Source organism: Dreissena polymorpha, chromosome 16, assembly GCF_020536995.1.
Source record: "Dreissena polymorpha isolate Duluth1 chromosome 16, UMN_Dpol_1.0, whole genome shotgun sequence".
In the NCBI taxonomy this organism is placed as follows: domain Eukaryota; kingdom Metazoa; phylum Mollusca; class Bivalvia; order Myida; family Dreissenidae; genus Dreissena; species Dreissena polymorpha.
This window is the reverse complement of record NC_068370.1, coordinates 10,355,075-10,372,809: the sequence shown is the minus strand read 5'-3', so window position 1 is coordinate 10,372,809 and position 17,735 is coordinate 10,355,075. Positions and strand designations below refer to the sequence as shown.

At 35.6% G+C, this 17,735-nt stretch overlaps 2 protein-coding genes across 4 annotated transcripts in view; one reads left to right on the top strand and one right to left on the bottom strand.

Annotated features, from left to right (window-relative positions):
* The first annotated feature begins 1,329 nt into the window (after positions 1 to 1,329).
* On the top strand, positions 1,330 to 8,389 carry LOC127861883 (DEP domain-containing mTOR-interacting protein-like). Its single transcript, XM_052400597.1, has 9 exons — positions 1,330 to 1,676; positions 2,257 to 2,435; positions 2,889 to 3,009; positions 3,236 to 3,414; positions 4,961 to 5,149; positions 5,571 to 5,747; positions 6,106 to 6,176; positions 6,761 to 6,865; positions 7,347 to 8,389. The coding sequence occupies exons 1-9, from the start codon at positions 1,513 to 1,515 to the stop codon at positions 7,482 to 7,484; spliced, it is 1,323 nt and encodes a 440-aa protein (XP_052256557.1). The 5' UTR covers positions 1,330 to 1,512; the 3' UTR covers positions 7,485 to 8,389.
* A 231-nt stretch (positions 8,390 to 8,620) lies between these two features.
* Positions 8,621 to 17,735, bottom strand: part of LOC127861879 (DNA repair endonuclease XPF-like) — a 64,394-nt gene continuing 55,279 nt past the window's right edge. For all 3 annotated transcript variants that reach the window (XM_052400591.1, XM_052400592.1, XM_052400590.1), the window contains exons 20-23: positions 11,508 to 11,681; positions 10,915 to 11,055; positions 9,970 to 10,065; positions 8,621 to 9,623 (exon numbers count right to left, since the gene is read on the bottom strand). In XM_052400591.1, coding sequence (XP_052256551.1) covers positions 9,378 to 9,623; positions 9,970 to 10,065; positions 10,915 to 11,055; positions 11,508 to 11,681 — 657 coding nt within the window. In that variant the 3' untranslated portion in view covers positions 8,621 to 9,377. The remainder of the gene's footprint in view (positions 9,624 to 9,969; positions 10,066 to 10,914; positions 11,056 to 11,507; positions 11,682 to 17,735) is intronic.

Here is a 17,735-nt window from a genome sequence, read left to right as displayed (position 1 = left end):
ATCTAGATTTACTATCCTTAATGCAAACTTCCCTTAACATCATACAATGCAAATAGTAAGAATACGATACATGTTTTAATAACGGACACTATGTCCCCATAAACTTGACTTTTGACCTTTAATGATGAACTTGACCTTTCACAACTCCATGTGAAACACATGCATGCCAAATATCAAGTTGCTATCTTCAATATTGCATAAGTGTACATTAAATGAGAGATGTTGACCTATATCTTTGACCTTGAAGGATGACCTTGACTTCTCTCCACACAAAATGTGCAGCTTCATGAGATACACATGCATGCCAAATATGAAGCTGCTATCTTCAATATTACAAAAGTTATGGCAAATGTTAAAGTTTGCACATACAAACAAACAAGCAGTCCCCCACTATAGTGGTGGGGGACATACAAATAGTACATCAAAGATAAATACCATACAAATCCATCTGTATTTAAATGTTTAGAACTTATGAAATCGTGTAAAAGAGAAGATCGGCGTTTATGCGTAATTTTCTCGACAGTTCATACACCGATGAAATGCAGAAAAATGCAATTCAATTCTTAAAACAGGTCAACACATCGACACAGTTATCTTCATTTAAATTAAAGAGTTTTATAATAACATTTGTAGTATTTTAATTTATCCCCGCATCTTAAAAATGATCTACTTTTGATGAACGTTTGAACAGTAATTACAATTGATCTACCGGTACTTCATGTAAGATTATTTATATAAAATGTGAAGTTCAAGTTCAGGGAATTTCTATCAATATGCTCATAGTTTGTCCGTGTGTTGTTCAGTTCATTTTATAAACGTCATAGCTGGCCGTGAACCGGACAACCTGACAAAAATAGTAAGACCATCATCTAATCAAAAGTTCAAGAGCTCTATAAATAATCATACCAAACTATAATTATATACCACGGCTAGTATGATGGACTCAACATCATGCCCGGATTTGAAATGGAGCTACATTAAACTTACAAAAAGTAATAATTAATTATTTGAACTTATAAAAATATGATAGTATTGGTTCTTATTGTATTATGTCATATTAAAAAGTATTCAACAATCGATATAGTTCTTTAAATTGTCGTTTGTTTTCAAAAATAAGACATGTTTGTGCATGCGTTCGTACGCATGCATGCGTTCGCGTGCATAGGTCTTAAGGTTTGTACTTCCATCCCACTCCCTTACCAACACGTCACAATCATGTCATCACGCTCGTAGACAGGACCGTTGCTATTATCGATGAGTAACGGTAACCTTTCACTCTGCGCTTGATATGCGATAATGGTATACGGATAACGTTATCAAGTACCGTATTCATAATATGGGGACACTGATCGGACAGTATCAGGCGGTGTAACAATAAACGGACAAATAAACAGTTATAAATATTTAAATTCATTCACATAAAGAACACTCGCATACGGAAGTTACAGTTACTGACGTTAACACACTTATCTGCAAGCGAGTGGCGTCTGCCTGCCTGTCAAAGTATATGGGATGCCATCTTGGGATGGTTTATTGTACAAAGTAAGCGCACCGGAAGTTCTGCAAGCGTTAACGGCGCGACCGGATATCGTCATAGAGATCGAGATGAGCAGCTTTTCGGGGAACATCGAGCAGTGCGAGCGGCTCGAAATACTCCTTATAGGCGAGAAACTAAGGTAAGGTTCACACCCTTGCACTTGGACACTGGCCGTATGTGGGTTATACCCTTACCCATCAAAACGGTTATTTCTATCATCGTTAACAGTAACTATTTTTATTTGAACTACATTCTTAGTCGTTCAAATGTCTTTGTGAAGGTTTGTGTAAACTATGTGAGTGAGATCTAAATTAAAGTGTGTTTGTTCATTTCAGGTCTTAAATATCTCTCAAAAAGCACGTCGATATCAGTCAGTCAAGCATATGGGAATTTACTCCCCCCCCCCATAATGTAAAGAATATAGAAAGAATATGTCATTTCTGTCCATGTATATTAGGTCAATATTCAACAGATCAGGGCATTTCAGGGAGTATAGAGAATATACCGGTATGCCACATTTTGGTCTCAAACCATGTGTTTCCTGTAATAGTATCAGCTCTCAGAAACGAAACCAATACGGACCCCCATACGACTCTCATTGCGAATATAAAGGTCATATGTATATGTTTTATTTGTCATTATGCGGATGCTTTAGAAAATTACAAAATCATAATCGCAGCGTATGGACACAATTCAGTTATATGTATCTGTATTTAAAGAGAATCTCTGCAAGATTGCGGCATGATACAAAACCGGAAATACCATCTGCGCACGTACCGGAACTGCGTGGTGGGACGGGAACTCCTGGACTGGTTGGTGAGGAACAAACACTGCGAAACTCGTCAGTGCGCGCTTGAAGCGCTGAAGGTCCTGCAAGATCACAATATCCTCCACCATGGTGCGTACTTTGGATATTGCATGTTGTAAAATCTTTTTGGTATGATATATAAATTAAATTTGCAAAATGTACATAAATGTATGTATCGTATAGTTACTCTACGTAAAATATATGCATTAAATTAACGCCGCAATACATCGGAATCCTTACACGCTTTTATGGAAACTTTCGGAATAATGATGGGATGGTTAATTGGAAACTAGAATTAGTATATCCTTATTATATATAAAGCAAACCTCCCTTAAAATCATATGCTGCAAATAGTAAGAATGCAATACATGTTTTAATAACGAAAACCTTTATGAAAATGTATCGATAAACAACAACAAGGCATTACATGTATAAATAATATTGAATAAAACTGCTATGTGCATTCGATTGTAAGGCTGTTACGCTATAAACACTGCAAAAAACATACATATGGTTAAGAAATCACTACGACTTCGGCTTCAGTGTGCGACGACCACGATGTGAAGGACGATGTTCTGTACTACCGCTTCCGGCGTGACGACGACACTTACCGACAGTTCCCGAACCTTGATCTCTTCTACACAGCTTTCACGCTCTACAACGGGTGAGTGGAGTTTTTTTTTAATGTGCCTTTTCAGTGAACAGCGGCATTCAATTGGTGAAAGGAAATTTTGTCGAAATTAAAATATTTATATTTGTCATTTTATTTAAAATGTAATGGAAACTAAATTGTTTTTTCCATCAATAAAATCGACGTACCACTTGCAGTTACTTCTCTTGACATATGTGAAAGCATGTAAATTAAAATGCGCTCCCTTCTGACCCGTCAGGCTGTCCACCCGCACCCACGGGATCATGCGCGCCTACCAGCAGGACGGAGAGCTTTACCGGAGCGCCTTCCCGGGGGCGGAGTTTGTGGATCACGTGATGCAGAACGGCGCCGCCGGAAGCCGCGAAGAGGGACTGGCACTTGGTCGTAAGCTTCTCGAGAACGACGTTATAAGGCATGGTAGGTTTTAATAGTGTCCTGGTCATATTAATCTTATTAAAATAATATATACTTATCTTACAATAATATATACTTGACTTTAAAAAATGTATACTTATCTAAACATAATCTATTCTTATTTTGCGCCATCAACAGATTTTGATGGATATTGCTGCAGTGCCTGTGTTTAAAAGTAATGAACCCATCGGAACAAACTCATCAAGTTAGTTTAAACAAACATCTGCATACATATTTTGGAAAATTTCGACAATGTGGTATGCGAATATTAATTAGCGATATTTAAGACTTAAACTATAGTAATTAAAATACTGTGAACGTGTCTAACATTAATTCCACTATAAGTTTACTATTAATATTATAGGACATTCAATAATATGCAACAGTAAGTGTTTATACGGCGTTGAAATGTCTTAAAATACGTACATGTGTATTCATGGTTCTAAAATACTTGCCGTGAGATTGTTTAAAGGAAAAGTTCACAGTTAAATTGTGTTTTTCTTATTGAAATGTAATGATAATGAGCGTTGAATGACAATAAAGATGTACGCACATAGCATAAGGATCCAGTTTTATGGCTCGCACTATGATGCTTTGATTACACGCGTCATGTATTTCTTTTAGGGGACGAAGAGACAAATAAGGAATAATTAAATTTTAAATTTTATTCACGGTATCAAGACGAAATAAATTCAGTATTGTAGGTGGAGGATTAAGGACAGAGGCGGCATTAGGCAATGCTCCAGTTTAAGTATTATATTAGTTACATATGCATATTTAAAAATATCATCGTGGAGTAATCGTCATTATATTTTTTATAAAGTAAAAAGGATAAGAAATATGATAGATATTAACAATTTATGTACTGTATCGTAGCGAATACTTCTGTTAAATAAATTATTTAAGAAATGGCTGTTGCGCGATGGGAGGATTTGTGTCAGCAAGAGTTTAGAAACTTATCTTATTAAACAGGTAGAGGAATAATTTAAAATTAGGCTCGTAAAATAAAATTAGTCTTGTTACTGTTTAAGATGATGATTTTTAGCTCGGCTGTTTTCGGAAAAAAAACGAGGTATTGTCATAACCAGCTCGTCGTCCGCCGTCCGCGTCGTGCTAAAACCTTAACATTTTGTTAAGGTTTTGAACATTGGCTCTCAAATCAAAGTGCTTCAACCTACAACTTTGAAACTTCATATGTAGCTGCACCTTGATGAGTTCTACATGCCACACCCATTTTTGGGTCACTAGGTCAAAGGTCAAGGTCACTGTGACCTCTAAATTAAAAAAAAATAATCTGACAAGCTTTCATTTATTCACAACTGCAACCGCTGCCGAGCGTGGCACCCGATATGCGGTGCTCTTGTTTTTATAACTCTTGCAAACACGCAACTTACAAACGCGCAACAGCCATTTTTAGCCTGGAATGGTGTACATGTACATAAAAATATGCACGGACGGCTAATGTACAAATTGTAATTCGCCTGCTGAATTTTAGTAAAAGACGATTTCCATTGAATTACAATAACATTCAAATGTCATTTCATTACAGTAACAGACGACTTTCACTTCCGTGACGACAGGCGGCTGCTCTACCAATTTACAGTAGATTTCGCTGGCCGGCGGCTTCTGTCGGATGTGTTCAACTACGTCGGCAAGGGCGCGTGTCGGTCGGTCGTCCCTCGCGACAGGATGAGGTCTTCCGTCAGGTTTAGCCAGTCCAAATTCTTCACACCAACATGTACGTAGTGCTATTACTGTTTTTAAACAGGTTCTGAAAAGGTCATATAACATGCATGCTTACATTGCCAAAACGCAATTGGTCACACTACGTATATGAAATATAGTTTCGAAATATATAAGTGCATGTTTTTAAAGACTTGGTGGTGTATTGTAACATTTAGGCATACGTCATTGTCGCGCGCAAACAGAACAACATATCGGTTTTACTGACTTAAATGTTATTGTGGTCTTGTAAAATACGCAATTAAACTAATTGTTTACGCGAAACGTTTTTTTAACGCATACATTTATACTAGAGCAGTGTCCGTCCGTTCAAAATTAACAATTATTTAAGATACTCAATATCAATACTTAATATCCGTTTCGAAATTACATTACATTTAACTTAAATTGCACGTTAACAAATTATTCATGGACAGCTTCTCCGAGCAACACGCCGGAACAGCGCCGGAAACTCGAGCCCGTTGTATCCAGTCATGAGGGGATCCCTAGTGACGTCACTCTCGATGTCGACAGGTCACGAACGCATTCGGGAGATTCCGGAAATGACACGGACAGTAGCGAAACAGCGACGGATACGAGCAGCTTTCGTTCAGGTAAAACTAGAAACCAGAGGTGGACATTTTTTGGCATTACTAAAATAAGGATGCAATAGCCGTTATGCATGTTTTGACAAGCGTTTACGAAGTTGAAAGAGACAGTTCAAACAGCGTCGTTAAATCCGGTAGTTAAACAATTCTGTACCTCTATATAAAGTTATACAGATGAACCTCACATTCAACGCTGAAGAACGGTCAAATTATCAAATTGTTAAATGATACATAAATGGACCAGGTATCCCAGATACATTTTACAAATTGTCTATTAAAATTAACTCAATATCCGCCGATACATATCAATGGCGTCATGCGCATGCGTTGTTCACGTACTAAGTGAAGTCATATCTCTTCGCAGTGCTGTTACGTCATGCGACCGTGCACGAGCTACTTTCCCCCGACACGCCGTATGTGAAAAAGACCATCAGGGTAAGCCTATTGTGTACCGTCACTCTTTACACGAAATATTTCCTGATTACAGCATACTATAGGCCTATGGGTTTTCCTTATTACCAGAACACGGGGACGATACAATATATTGCGAACGTGCACATTTGTTCAGTCATTTAAATAACATGCATGCTTTAAAACTTACTATTATTCTAGTTATAGTAAGTTATGGCGACACACACTCTCAAATAGAAAGTATCGTGTCGCCGATATTTGATTGTCTTTTTGTTGCATTGCTATGTAGGTACAAACAAAGATTTAACCATTTATGCCTAGCGTCTAGAAAAAAGGCCTTGGCAAACAGCGTAGACCCAGATGAGACGCCGCATGATGCGGCGTCTCATCAGGGTCTGCGCTGTTTGCTTAAAGGTATTTCTCTAAGAAATATTCTAAATATAGAAATGCATATACTAGACATCCCTAATTTTGGAAATAAATTGATCCAATTTAGAAGGATGGGAAAGTCCCCCGGAAAGTCCACTAGGCATTAATGGGTTAAATTTGTATTATTCTTATTGGTACCCGTATGGATTCAATATCGTAACATATTTCCAACTTCTCAGGTCCGCAGTGACCCCGTGGGGTACGGGTTCGTTATTCGCGGCTGTAGCCCCACCTACGTGCAGGCGGTTGACCCACAGGGACCCGCCGCTGCAGCGGGCCTCAAGGTGCGTAACCTTGGCAACTGGTCGTGCTTGTCGATCACGATACATTGTTACAATGGCTTTATCATTTGTTTAGCCAAAATTGTGGACAGTTTCTATTACTTTTTTGACTTGTTTGTAGTTGGTTCTGCTTCAAAGAAGCACGAAATTTGTATTATTTCAATGCAGTAAAATACATAATTCTTTCGATCTCCCATATAGACACCAAGTACTGGTTCTAGGCCCAGGAAACGGACTCGAGAGCATTTCAAATAAGTAGGAATTACTTTCTATGCAATCGAGCTGAAATAAATAGGTTTAAACTTATTACATATTTCTAAATCAGCGGTGAAACGCGACACGTTCACATAATGCTTAACAATTTAAAATGTGTGTCGTAATCGTTAATAATTTAGTTCCAGATGAAAATCCAGAAATAATCTTTTGATAGTGGTGTTGCTTTTATACAATTTACCGTTAAACGTATTTCTGTTACTAACTGTAGGTCCGTCAGTACATTTACTCAGTGAATGGTCAGTACGTGCTGACCAATGACCACAAGGAGGTGGGCAGCAAGATATTGCAGAGCGACAGTCACGTCACACTGGTCGTCTTGACGCACAAACGTGACTCAATACTATGACGTGAACAGAATTAATGCACCGTTATAACACACACGCGACAAAATCTTGGGACATCAGAAGGGGGAATACAACGTAACACGACACGGTGTTCGTCATGGAACCGAAATATGACATAACCCTTAAAAGTAAGAACATTTAATACACCGGAAATACTAAACGGTGTTCCTCATGAAACATAGACGATCCCAATCGTATGACGTCAAGAGAGGGAATATACCTTAAGACGTCGCGCCGTTCGTAATGACGCATGTGATAAAATAATTTGACGTTAGAGAAACGTTAACCGGTGAAAATGTACGAAAGTGACGCAATTTTCTGACGTCAGATTGGCGAGAACACATACGTCACGAATTGCATCATAACCCAATTGCACACACACACTTTGAAAATGAAGTGTACACAATTAATATGTATTAAAACGCTTTTTTTTACTATGATTGTACACTAATATGCAACTAATTTGATATATTCTACAAATATGGACATATTCGATATGCTAAGCCTATCGAATGCACACTGACGCAATTGTTTTATCAATTTTTCATATTGTACTTACCGTTTAAAATATTTTAAGATAATTTTTGTGGGACAGTTGTCTATGTTTTACAATTTTCATTTTAATCACTGGTATGTAGCCTATGCCAAGTCTTCCTATTCCTTGTTGTTGCAATTAAGTTGTTATCTTCGAATATAAATAATAACATGTATTGTGTTGTGTACTCCATATTTGAGAACACGCTGACTCACTGTTAACATAATTTTATATGCATTAATATCAGTCTGTTTTATTATTTAAGTTTTCATTTTAATCACCGGTATGCCTGGTATGTAGCCTATGCCCAATCTTCCTCTTCCTTGTTATTGAAATTAAGTTATTATCTTCGGATATAAATAATAACATGTATTGTGTTCTGTATAAATTGTCCATATTTGAGAACACGCTGACTCACTGTTAACACAATTTTATATGCATTGATATCATCATTTAGGATGACAATAACTTAAAATGTATATACAAACTTCATTGTCATACAACATCACAAATAAACACATATGTATTTATGTAGATATAATACATAATACAATTCAGGATGAAACTGCGCAATTTAAAACTGTACAATAAGTTAACAGCAAAAAACTTAATGTATTGTGTATTTTCATTGATTATCATTTATTGTGTATGAAAATAACACGAAACAGATAACAAAACATGAAACAGATAACAAAACATGCAAGTGGCCTTGATGGCTCTGAATCCCTCACATGAATTCAAATACAGTTATCTTTGAAGCATTAATAAACATTTTCGTTCCATATAAGTAAATCAAGTCACAAGCATGGCGGGGCTGTTTGGACCACAGAGTCAAGATTTGAGGAAATTAAGAATTCTTCTTCTTTAGATGTTATATACAAAATACCAAGCCTGTGGGCATACGAAGGTAATAAATCTGTGAAGGTGAACTTTGAAATCGTAATCAACTCAGGAGTTTAAGAGGGGTTGAAAATAGAAGTTTCGTGGCCTACAGATGTACGTTCAGACAGACGAACAGACAAGTGCAATTTTTTATTCTTCCAACTACATTGTGGGATAATTTTATAATCCGATAAAGAAGAATAGTATATTATTAATGCAGGAGCACAATCAAATCTGTTACTTTACTTATCAGATTCAATTCACGTACATGTGTACCAACAGCTACACAATAGCTTATATTTGGACTGTTATTGTGCCAAAGAAATAATTGAGGTATGTTTGTAATGTCTTTTGTAAAAGTCTCTAAGATTCTGTTTTGGAATAGAGAGAAGTCGCTAAAGTGAAAACAAAACATTGTAGCTCTAGACCGATTAAGATGCAAAAATATTATAAGATCCACTAAACTATAGCGTGCCTATCATCTTTTATAGGATTTGCTCCATCGTTTGCCGGCTTTTTGTTCAGGTTTACTAGCACTTGTCGTCTGCTCTGTATTTTGTTCTGTGTGCAGGAAGTCCCAGAGTAGCTTCGCATTCTGGGTAGTACCCATAATTCCTTGAAGTTCCTCCATTGACAAGGTACACAACTCCGCAATGTCTCTCACTCTATTCATTATATTCTTGTAGTTCTTAAAGTTAACTCCTGGCATTCGTATTAACATGTCCTAAAATAATCGAAGTACCAGTAGGTATGAATAATTTATCTTCAATAAACATACAACACAAATGGTAGGAATATCAAATGTTTCTGTATGTACAGAAAGGTGTCAAAATTTAAAAAAAAACTTTATAAATGCTTTTCTGTCATAAGCGTTTTTACTGTTACAGACATAGAGATGTGTAATGGATATGATGCGTTAGTAGTAACATACTGAAACAGCAAGTTCAATCCTTTTTTGTCAGAGTCACCAAGTATTTTTCAGCCATTTTCCAAGGATTCTAAACAGCTGCTGATCCTCAGAGTTATCAAGCTTAAATTACTAAAATGAAATTGAAGAACAAGAGTCATACCTGAGGTGTGTGATTGTACCTGTCTGACCAGTCTATCCCCTCAGCAAGGGCCGTAACTGCTGCTGCCGTAGCAGCATCTGGCTGCTCTTTCCCTGCCTGGGGAGAGTGGAGCACAAAACATGAGTACAATGAAAGCCATACATATGGCTCAAGTCCTTTCAACTTTAAAATCAACTGATGTAAGAGATAATAAAATTAAAGAAGATGATTGAATATTATATAGGGCTTTACCAGTAAGAAAACATGTTGTTTGCATGTGATTTTTAAGGAAAACAACTTAAATACTGATTGATTTATGTTAATTTAAAAGACATCATGGTTAATAAGTTTAATCTCCAAATTAATATTCCACTTTTAACCTTCAACTGTATACATTATTTTTAATCTGTGGGCTATATTTTTTGTAAACCTCAATATGCTTGAAACTACGGCAATGTTATTTGAAAATCCTTATTGTTCTAAAAACTATGGTTTTACTTTTGACCCTGAGTTTTGACCATACTGGCAACACTACTGTCACTTCTGCACTACTCTTTGAAAATATAGGTTTACATTTAACCTTGAAAAATTACCTCAAACTTGTTTTTTTATATGATACTCTTCTTACCATTTTTGTCTCTTCTGTAAAGTGACAAGAATTGTTCAGTTATTTAAAAATCTATCCATAAGAAACGCTATGCTTTGGACTAAGTTTTACCAGTAGGAGGAATTTCTTTATCCCACATTTGGTAAAACGTGGGATATCCCACATTTTGCAAATTTTTTTGGAAATCAATTCAAATGCAAACAAACTTTTGCTCGACACAAAATCTTTTCCGTCTGCCTGCTACTTATAGCAATCCTGCCGGATTGAGCATTCCCATAATATGGCTAGTGCTAAAATCAGCATATAAAAAAGATGTAAGTAATAAAACTCTAACACACAATATTCTCTCAACATGCTACCTTGAGTTCCTCAAAGATCTCTGCAGAGGCATGTGGACTCTGACACCACAGGATGCGCAGGTTTGGGAAGTGGATGGTCAGCAGGGAGAGGCGACTGGTTGTCTCCTGCATAGTCACGTCACTTGACATCGGGTACTTGCCCTGAAAACATTGCAGGCTTCTTTGTTGGTTTGTTTTCGTAATGTCTTTTGCCGTATTATTATATCAGGGCGGTCATTTAACTTACTCTTACTTATTATAGTTAATTATTCTAGGTAAACTGGTTTATATGTACTAAGTGCACATTTATGAAAGCAATTGACAACTGCCTTACTAGAATCCAAGTTAACTTACCAATTATACACCATGTTTGTATACAAATTTCCAGAATTTATCAGTTACCCTACATTAACAAACATGAGCACATTGAACAAAAAAAATTCTTAAGACAATTTAATTTTAGACTTTCTTTTTTTTACTAAAAATGTATTAATACATTAAAGAAAACGAATCTTAATGTTTAACAATAAGAAACAATGTATACAACTAAATTGCTGCTAAATGACCAAACAATTAGTATCGTCTATTGAAAAATTGTGTCCATAGGCCAGCACCTGTATAGAAAACGGCTTGCTGGGGTCGAACTCAATGAGCAACATGGGTTTCTTGTAGTATCTGGTCATGGAGACACACTGGTTGTACAGGCGGCCATTGTTGAGTGAGCCGATCAGATCTGACACGCTCTTCCGCTCTACACAGATCTCTGGCGTCAGAATATAGTCTCCCACCTGGCAGGCAAACATGCGGTTAATGATCATATGGCCGATGAATCAGATATGTGTTTACTAGCAGGGCTTGACATTAACTTTTGAATCCACTTGTATGGTTAGACAAGTACGATGCTGTCCGGTAATCTTGCGCTGTTAAGGGACCATTGGTTTAAAAACATGTTCTTTTATAATTGACAACATAATATCTACATTAATTATGAAAATAAGAAGTTCATGTGCTTATTTACACAAAAATATTTGATAAATTAAGTGAAGAACTTTCCGATTTGATTTCAAAACAAACATGACTCACCTCATTTTCAAACTATCACAGTGTCCGGTAATTTTGCGCACTAAAAAGAACTCAGTTAATTCAATCTGTAGAAAATGGAGGTATCCAATTAACGAACATTGACTCATTCATGAATGCAATCAAATGCAGCTGGGTTAAACGATACCTAAATAATACCAATACGAGTAAATGGAAACTATTCTACCAGAAAATCCTAAAAAAATATGGTGACTCCTTACTCTTTGAATGTAACATCAGCAATACTATCTTACATGAAATTGCAAACGAAAATATATTTCTGTCTGATGTTCTATCAGCGTGGAGTGAGGTCACTCATAACTTAGAGACCCAAACCAGCAGTAAAACAATTTTATGGAACAATAAAGACATAACTTCAAACAATAAGACGTTTTTCTATAAAGACTGGTTTGAACGAAGCATTAAATATGTCGACCAATTATATGACTACAGAATTAAGGATTTCTACTCTTTTGATAATATATGCTACATATACGGAATACCTTCAAATAATTTTCTGAAGTACTACACACTTATCAAAAGCATACCCATACATATTAAATCTGAAATCAATACAAATAATACACCATGTACTCAAACAACTTTTGTAGAAAACATACTTGGAAGAAAAAACAAAACAAATAAAATATTTTACACACTACAAATTAAAAACCCTACAGAAAACTCCAAAATCCAAAATAAATGGCAAGTCCTTTTTGGAGAAAATGAACTAAATTGGAAACACATATTTACCATGCCATATAAAGCAACTATTGAAAGCACACTGCGAAACTTTCAATATAAATACGTCCATAGAATTATAGCTACAAATAAATATCTCTTTAAATGTAAATTATCTAACTCAAATCTGTGTGATTTCTGCAGTGAAAACATTGAAACTATAGAACATCTTTTTTGGGAGTGCAAACACATCCAGCCTATTTGGAATCAATTAATATCTTTTCTTGAACAACATCAACTAAACGTTAAACTATCTTTCTTAAATGTAAGTTTCGGAATTAACTCATTGAAATCAATAGACTGTAATAATATTGTGAATTTTATGGTTATATTGATGAAATATTTTATCTTAAACATGAAGTACAAAAAACAAGTACCAAATTTTAATTGTTTTGTCCATAGTCTTAAACTAAAAATCGAGATTGAGAAAGAAATAGCCCTCAGTAATGACACATTACAAATCTTTGAACAAAAATGGAATCGGATTAAATTCTCATAATGTTTTGTCCACATTACAAATCTTTGAACAAAAATGGAATCGGATTAAATTCTCATAATGTTTTGTCCACTTATATACATTTCACTCTAATGTTAGTTTATCTCTCTAAAATAGTTGTGTTTATTTATTTTTTTTTAATTCTTATTTTCAATCAGATAAGATCATTGTGAATATACAACAAAACACACAAGTCCAGTATGTTTTTCTTCCAACTTTATACAACTCATCATTTTCCATAACTATTCCTCTGTTGTTCTTTTCTTTTCTCTCTAAAAAAAATACATATATATTAGCATATCTTGTATAACATGTCTGAACTATATTGCTTTGTACAATCACTATGTTGTATGATCATATACATGTTAACATTGTATGTATGAAATTGAATATAAAAAAAAAAAAAGAAAAAAAAAAAAAAAAAAAAAAAAAAATTAAAAAAAAATTTTTGCGCACTTGGTGTAATGACCTCATTTAGGCAAAATTGTTAACATATGGTTTCCAATTTGTGACAAAAAATATTCCAGAAAATTATTTAATTTTTACCCCGATCATGCTTCCATAATTTACAGAAAAATATGAAAACTAGGCCGTTTCGCATGCGGAGATCATACCATATGTGGTTTGACAGAATGGCGGGAAATGATGACAATGTCGTCTGATGCGATATATTTTCAATGGTCAAAAATACCATAACTGATCGGATATTGTTCAATAGAATGCTTAATTACAAGCTGGATTTATGAATTCTTAATTTAAAGTATGAACACACTAAAGACTCCAGGGAATGTGTGATTCATTTCGCATTTATCGTATGCAGGTAAGTGTTTACGATACATGTGCAATTTATAGGGATGGCGCAACCGGTGTTAAAATGTAATGATCGGATTTTATTTTGCATGGAATACGTACCTTTTAAATCCTTTAATTCTTAAAAATGTGAAATTCCATCTTTCATCACTAAAGAAAACCAGTCGTCTGCGAAATTCGCAACTGCGAAGTGCGCAAGATTACCGGACGCGCAAGATTACCGGACTTACCTGTAGACCAAAATTTCACTTGTCCTGAACAAAAAGCAACTTGTCTTGACCATTATATCTTATTCTGCTCAGCGTTTTCGCTTCTTTTCGTAGTTACATTTTGTTTCTTGGCCAACCCAAGGTATTTAAAAAAAAAATCTTGTGATTTTGATGACGAAAAACCAAAGGAAAGCAGATTAGACATTTTTTAGCAGACAACATTGCATTGTGTACACACCGGTCTTTCTGACCTGTGTACTAACGCGAAAGGAATTATAGGTAGCACTTCTTTTACGAATGAAAAGTGAAAGCGAAAGAAGGTCTGGTAATCATGCTTCTGATAATCGCTATCAGGCTTAATAGAGATTCAAAATCACATTTAAACATAATTAAATAACATTTCTTTTAACAACATTCCGTTTTAAACACACAATAAAAACTAATTTTCTTTCAATATTAACATTTTCATTCCTACGCAGAACTACTTTGGCGAAAGCATAATTCCCCAAACCAGGGGAATGTGATGCGTCTAAGCATAGAGGTGACAATAACGTAGTGACGTCACCATCTATGTATAGAATGGACAACATTGTACTAACGAAAACAAACCACAAATGGGAATGATGTCGTAAAATCATTCTATACATAGAGATGACGTTAATTATTTGTAAGTTCGGTGTGTATCGGTGTCGTAAAATGCATATTATTTACAAGGGAGAATATTCTTGTTATCAGGGCAAAGAAGAGTGTTTAGTGTAGTATCACATGGAGCTATGGGAACATCTCGCGCTTTGTCGTTTAAACGTTAACAAAACATAATAAAACAAGATGTGTTTGTGAAACACAATGTCCCCCTATATGACGTTTGACCTTGAAGGATGACCTTGACCCTTCACCACTCAATATGTGCACCTCCATGAGATACACATTCATTTCAAATATAAAAGTGCTAGCTTCAATATTGCAGAAGTGACATTACATGAGCAATTTTGACCCATATATTTGACCTTGAAGGATGACCTTGACCTTGACTTTTCACCACTCAAAATGTGCAGCTCCATGAGATACACATGCATGCCAAATATCAAGTTGCTATCTTCAATATTGCAAAAGTACTCATAAAATGAGCGATTTTGTCCACATAATTTTGACCTCTGACCTTAAAGGATGACCTTTACCTTTCACCACTCAAAATGTGCAGCTCCATGAGATACACATGCATGCCAAATATCAAGTTGCTATCTTGAATATTGAAATACTGCAAAAGTGTACATTAAATAAGCGATTTTGACCCATATATTTGACCTCTGACCTTGAAGGATGACCTTGACCTTGACCTTTCACCACTCAAAATGTGCAGCTCCATGAGATACACATGCATGCCAAATATCAAGTTGCTATCTTCAATATTGCAAAAGTACTCATAAAATGAGCGATTTTGTCCACATAATTTTGACCTCTGACCTTGAAGGATGACCTTGACCTTGACCTTTCACCACTCAAAATGTGCAGCTCCATGAGATACACATGCATGCCAAATATCAAGTTGCTATTTTGAATATTGAAATACTGAAAAAGTTTACATTAAATGAGCGATTTTGACCCATATATTTGACCTTTGACCTTGAAGGATGACCTTGACCTTTCACCACTCAAAATGTGCAGCTCTATGAGATACATATGCATGCCAAATATCAAGTTTGCTATCTTAAATAATAAAAAAGTTATTGCAAATGTTAAAGTTGGCGCAAACCAACCAACCAACAGACCAACCAACAGACCAACCAACAGACCAACCAACAGACAGGGCAAAAACAATATGTCCCCCACTACTATAGTGGGGGACATAAAAAGTGTTGTGGTAACTCCACATAAATAACGGATTTAACGGAATTATTTCTAAGCAATTAAATTATAACGACCACTTGTCCCGTCGGACTAGCAAATTCTTTATTTACTTGTCCGGACTAACAAATTGGTTGTCCCGGACAGTCGGACTACCGTTAATGTCGAGCCCTGATTAGTCCATTATTGTCAGCCTGAATAGCCTAAACATGAAAATTGGACACTTAGTTTCATGTAAAATATCAGCAATCAAAATGTTTCTTTAACACTTAGATCTACTTTCAGCTTTGAATCCAATGTGTAACATGTAATATGCTGAAAACGTAAAATTGTGTTGTTAAATGTATGTAGCTATATGCCTTGTTACATATTCATGTAACATCAACAATTGTACACCAAATCTGGTTAAATTTGTGTTAAACTTAATTGTAGGCTTTTATAAAGCAATTGCTGATGTCAAACATTAATTTTCTTTAACAAATATTTTTATCATGTACTTTTTAGCTCACCTGAGCGATAGCTCGAGGTGAGCTATTGTGATCACTCAGCGTCCGGCGTCCGTCCGTCCGTCCGTCCGTAAACAATTTGTAAACATCTTCTTCTACTAAACATCTTCTTCTACTAAACCATTGAGCCAATTTCAACTAAATTTCATGTGGAGTATCCCTAGGTCATGGGACAAAAGAATTGTTAAAAAAAATTTGATCGCATAACCAAGATGGCCGCCATGACCATATATGGTAAAAACCTTAAAAAATCTTCTTGTCAGAAACCGCTCATCAGATTTTCAAAAAATTTCACAGGGATGACCTTTGAGGGCTCCCCTGAAAAAGTTGTTCAAAGAAATTTGATTCGTCAAAAAACATGGCCGCAGGAGCTCGTTGAACTATGCATGTTTATTCGTTATTGCCTATTTTTTGAATGATAATTTTAGAATGCATACGCGGCCAACAGGGCACACTCTGAACAATATTACTGAAGCAACTGGTCTGTAATCCTAAATCTATAATTATCAGTCCAATGAAACATCATCCTTTTAGTAAAATACAGTGGATCAGTAAAAATATTATCAGAATATGAGATTTTTTGTATATTTTGTATATTAAATATTGTGTTAATGTTTAATTTTGTTGATTAATATAAATATAAGCAGGACAGGGGAGGTAATACACTACAGGGGAAACAAATGCAATAAGTTTAAATTTATAGTTACAGATTTGCCTCCCTTGTAATATATTTAAATTTTACCAAATGTAAGGCTAATTGCATTTTTGTAATGCATACTACTACTACTACTACTACTACTACTACTACTACTGCTGCTGCTGCTGCTTCTGCTGCTGCTGCTACTACTACTACTACTACTACTTCTACTACTACTACTACTACTACTACTACTACTACTACTACTACTACTATTTCTTCTACCACCACCACCACCACCACCACCACCACCACCACCACCACCACCACCACCACCACCACCACCACCACCACCACCATTCACAGTGACAAAAAACGTATTCAGTGACAAAAAACGTATTCACACAATGGCTGCTACTACAACTTATAGCCCATATAGGGGGGAATGCATGTTTTACAAACAGCCCTTGTTTTTTTTTTTTTTTTTTTTTTTAAAGATCATCTCACAAATGACCACC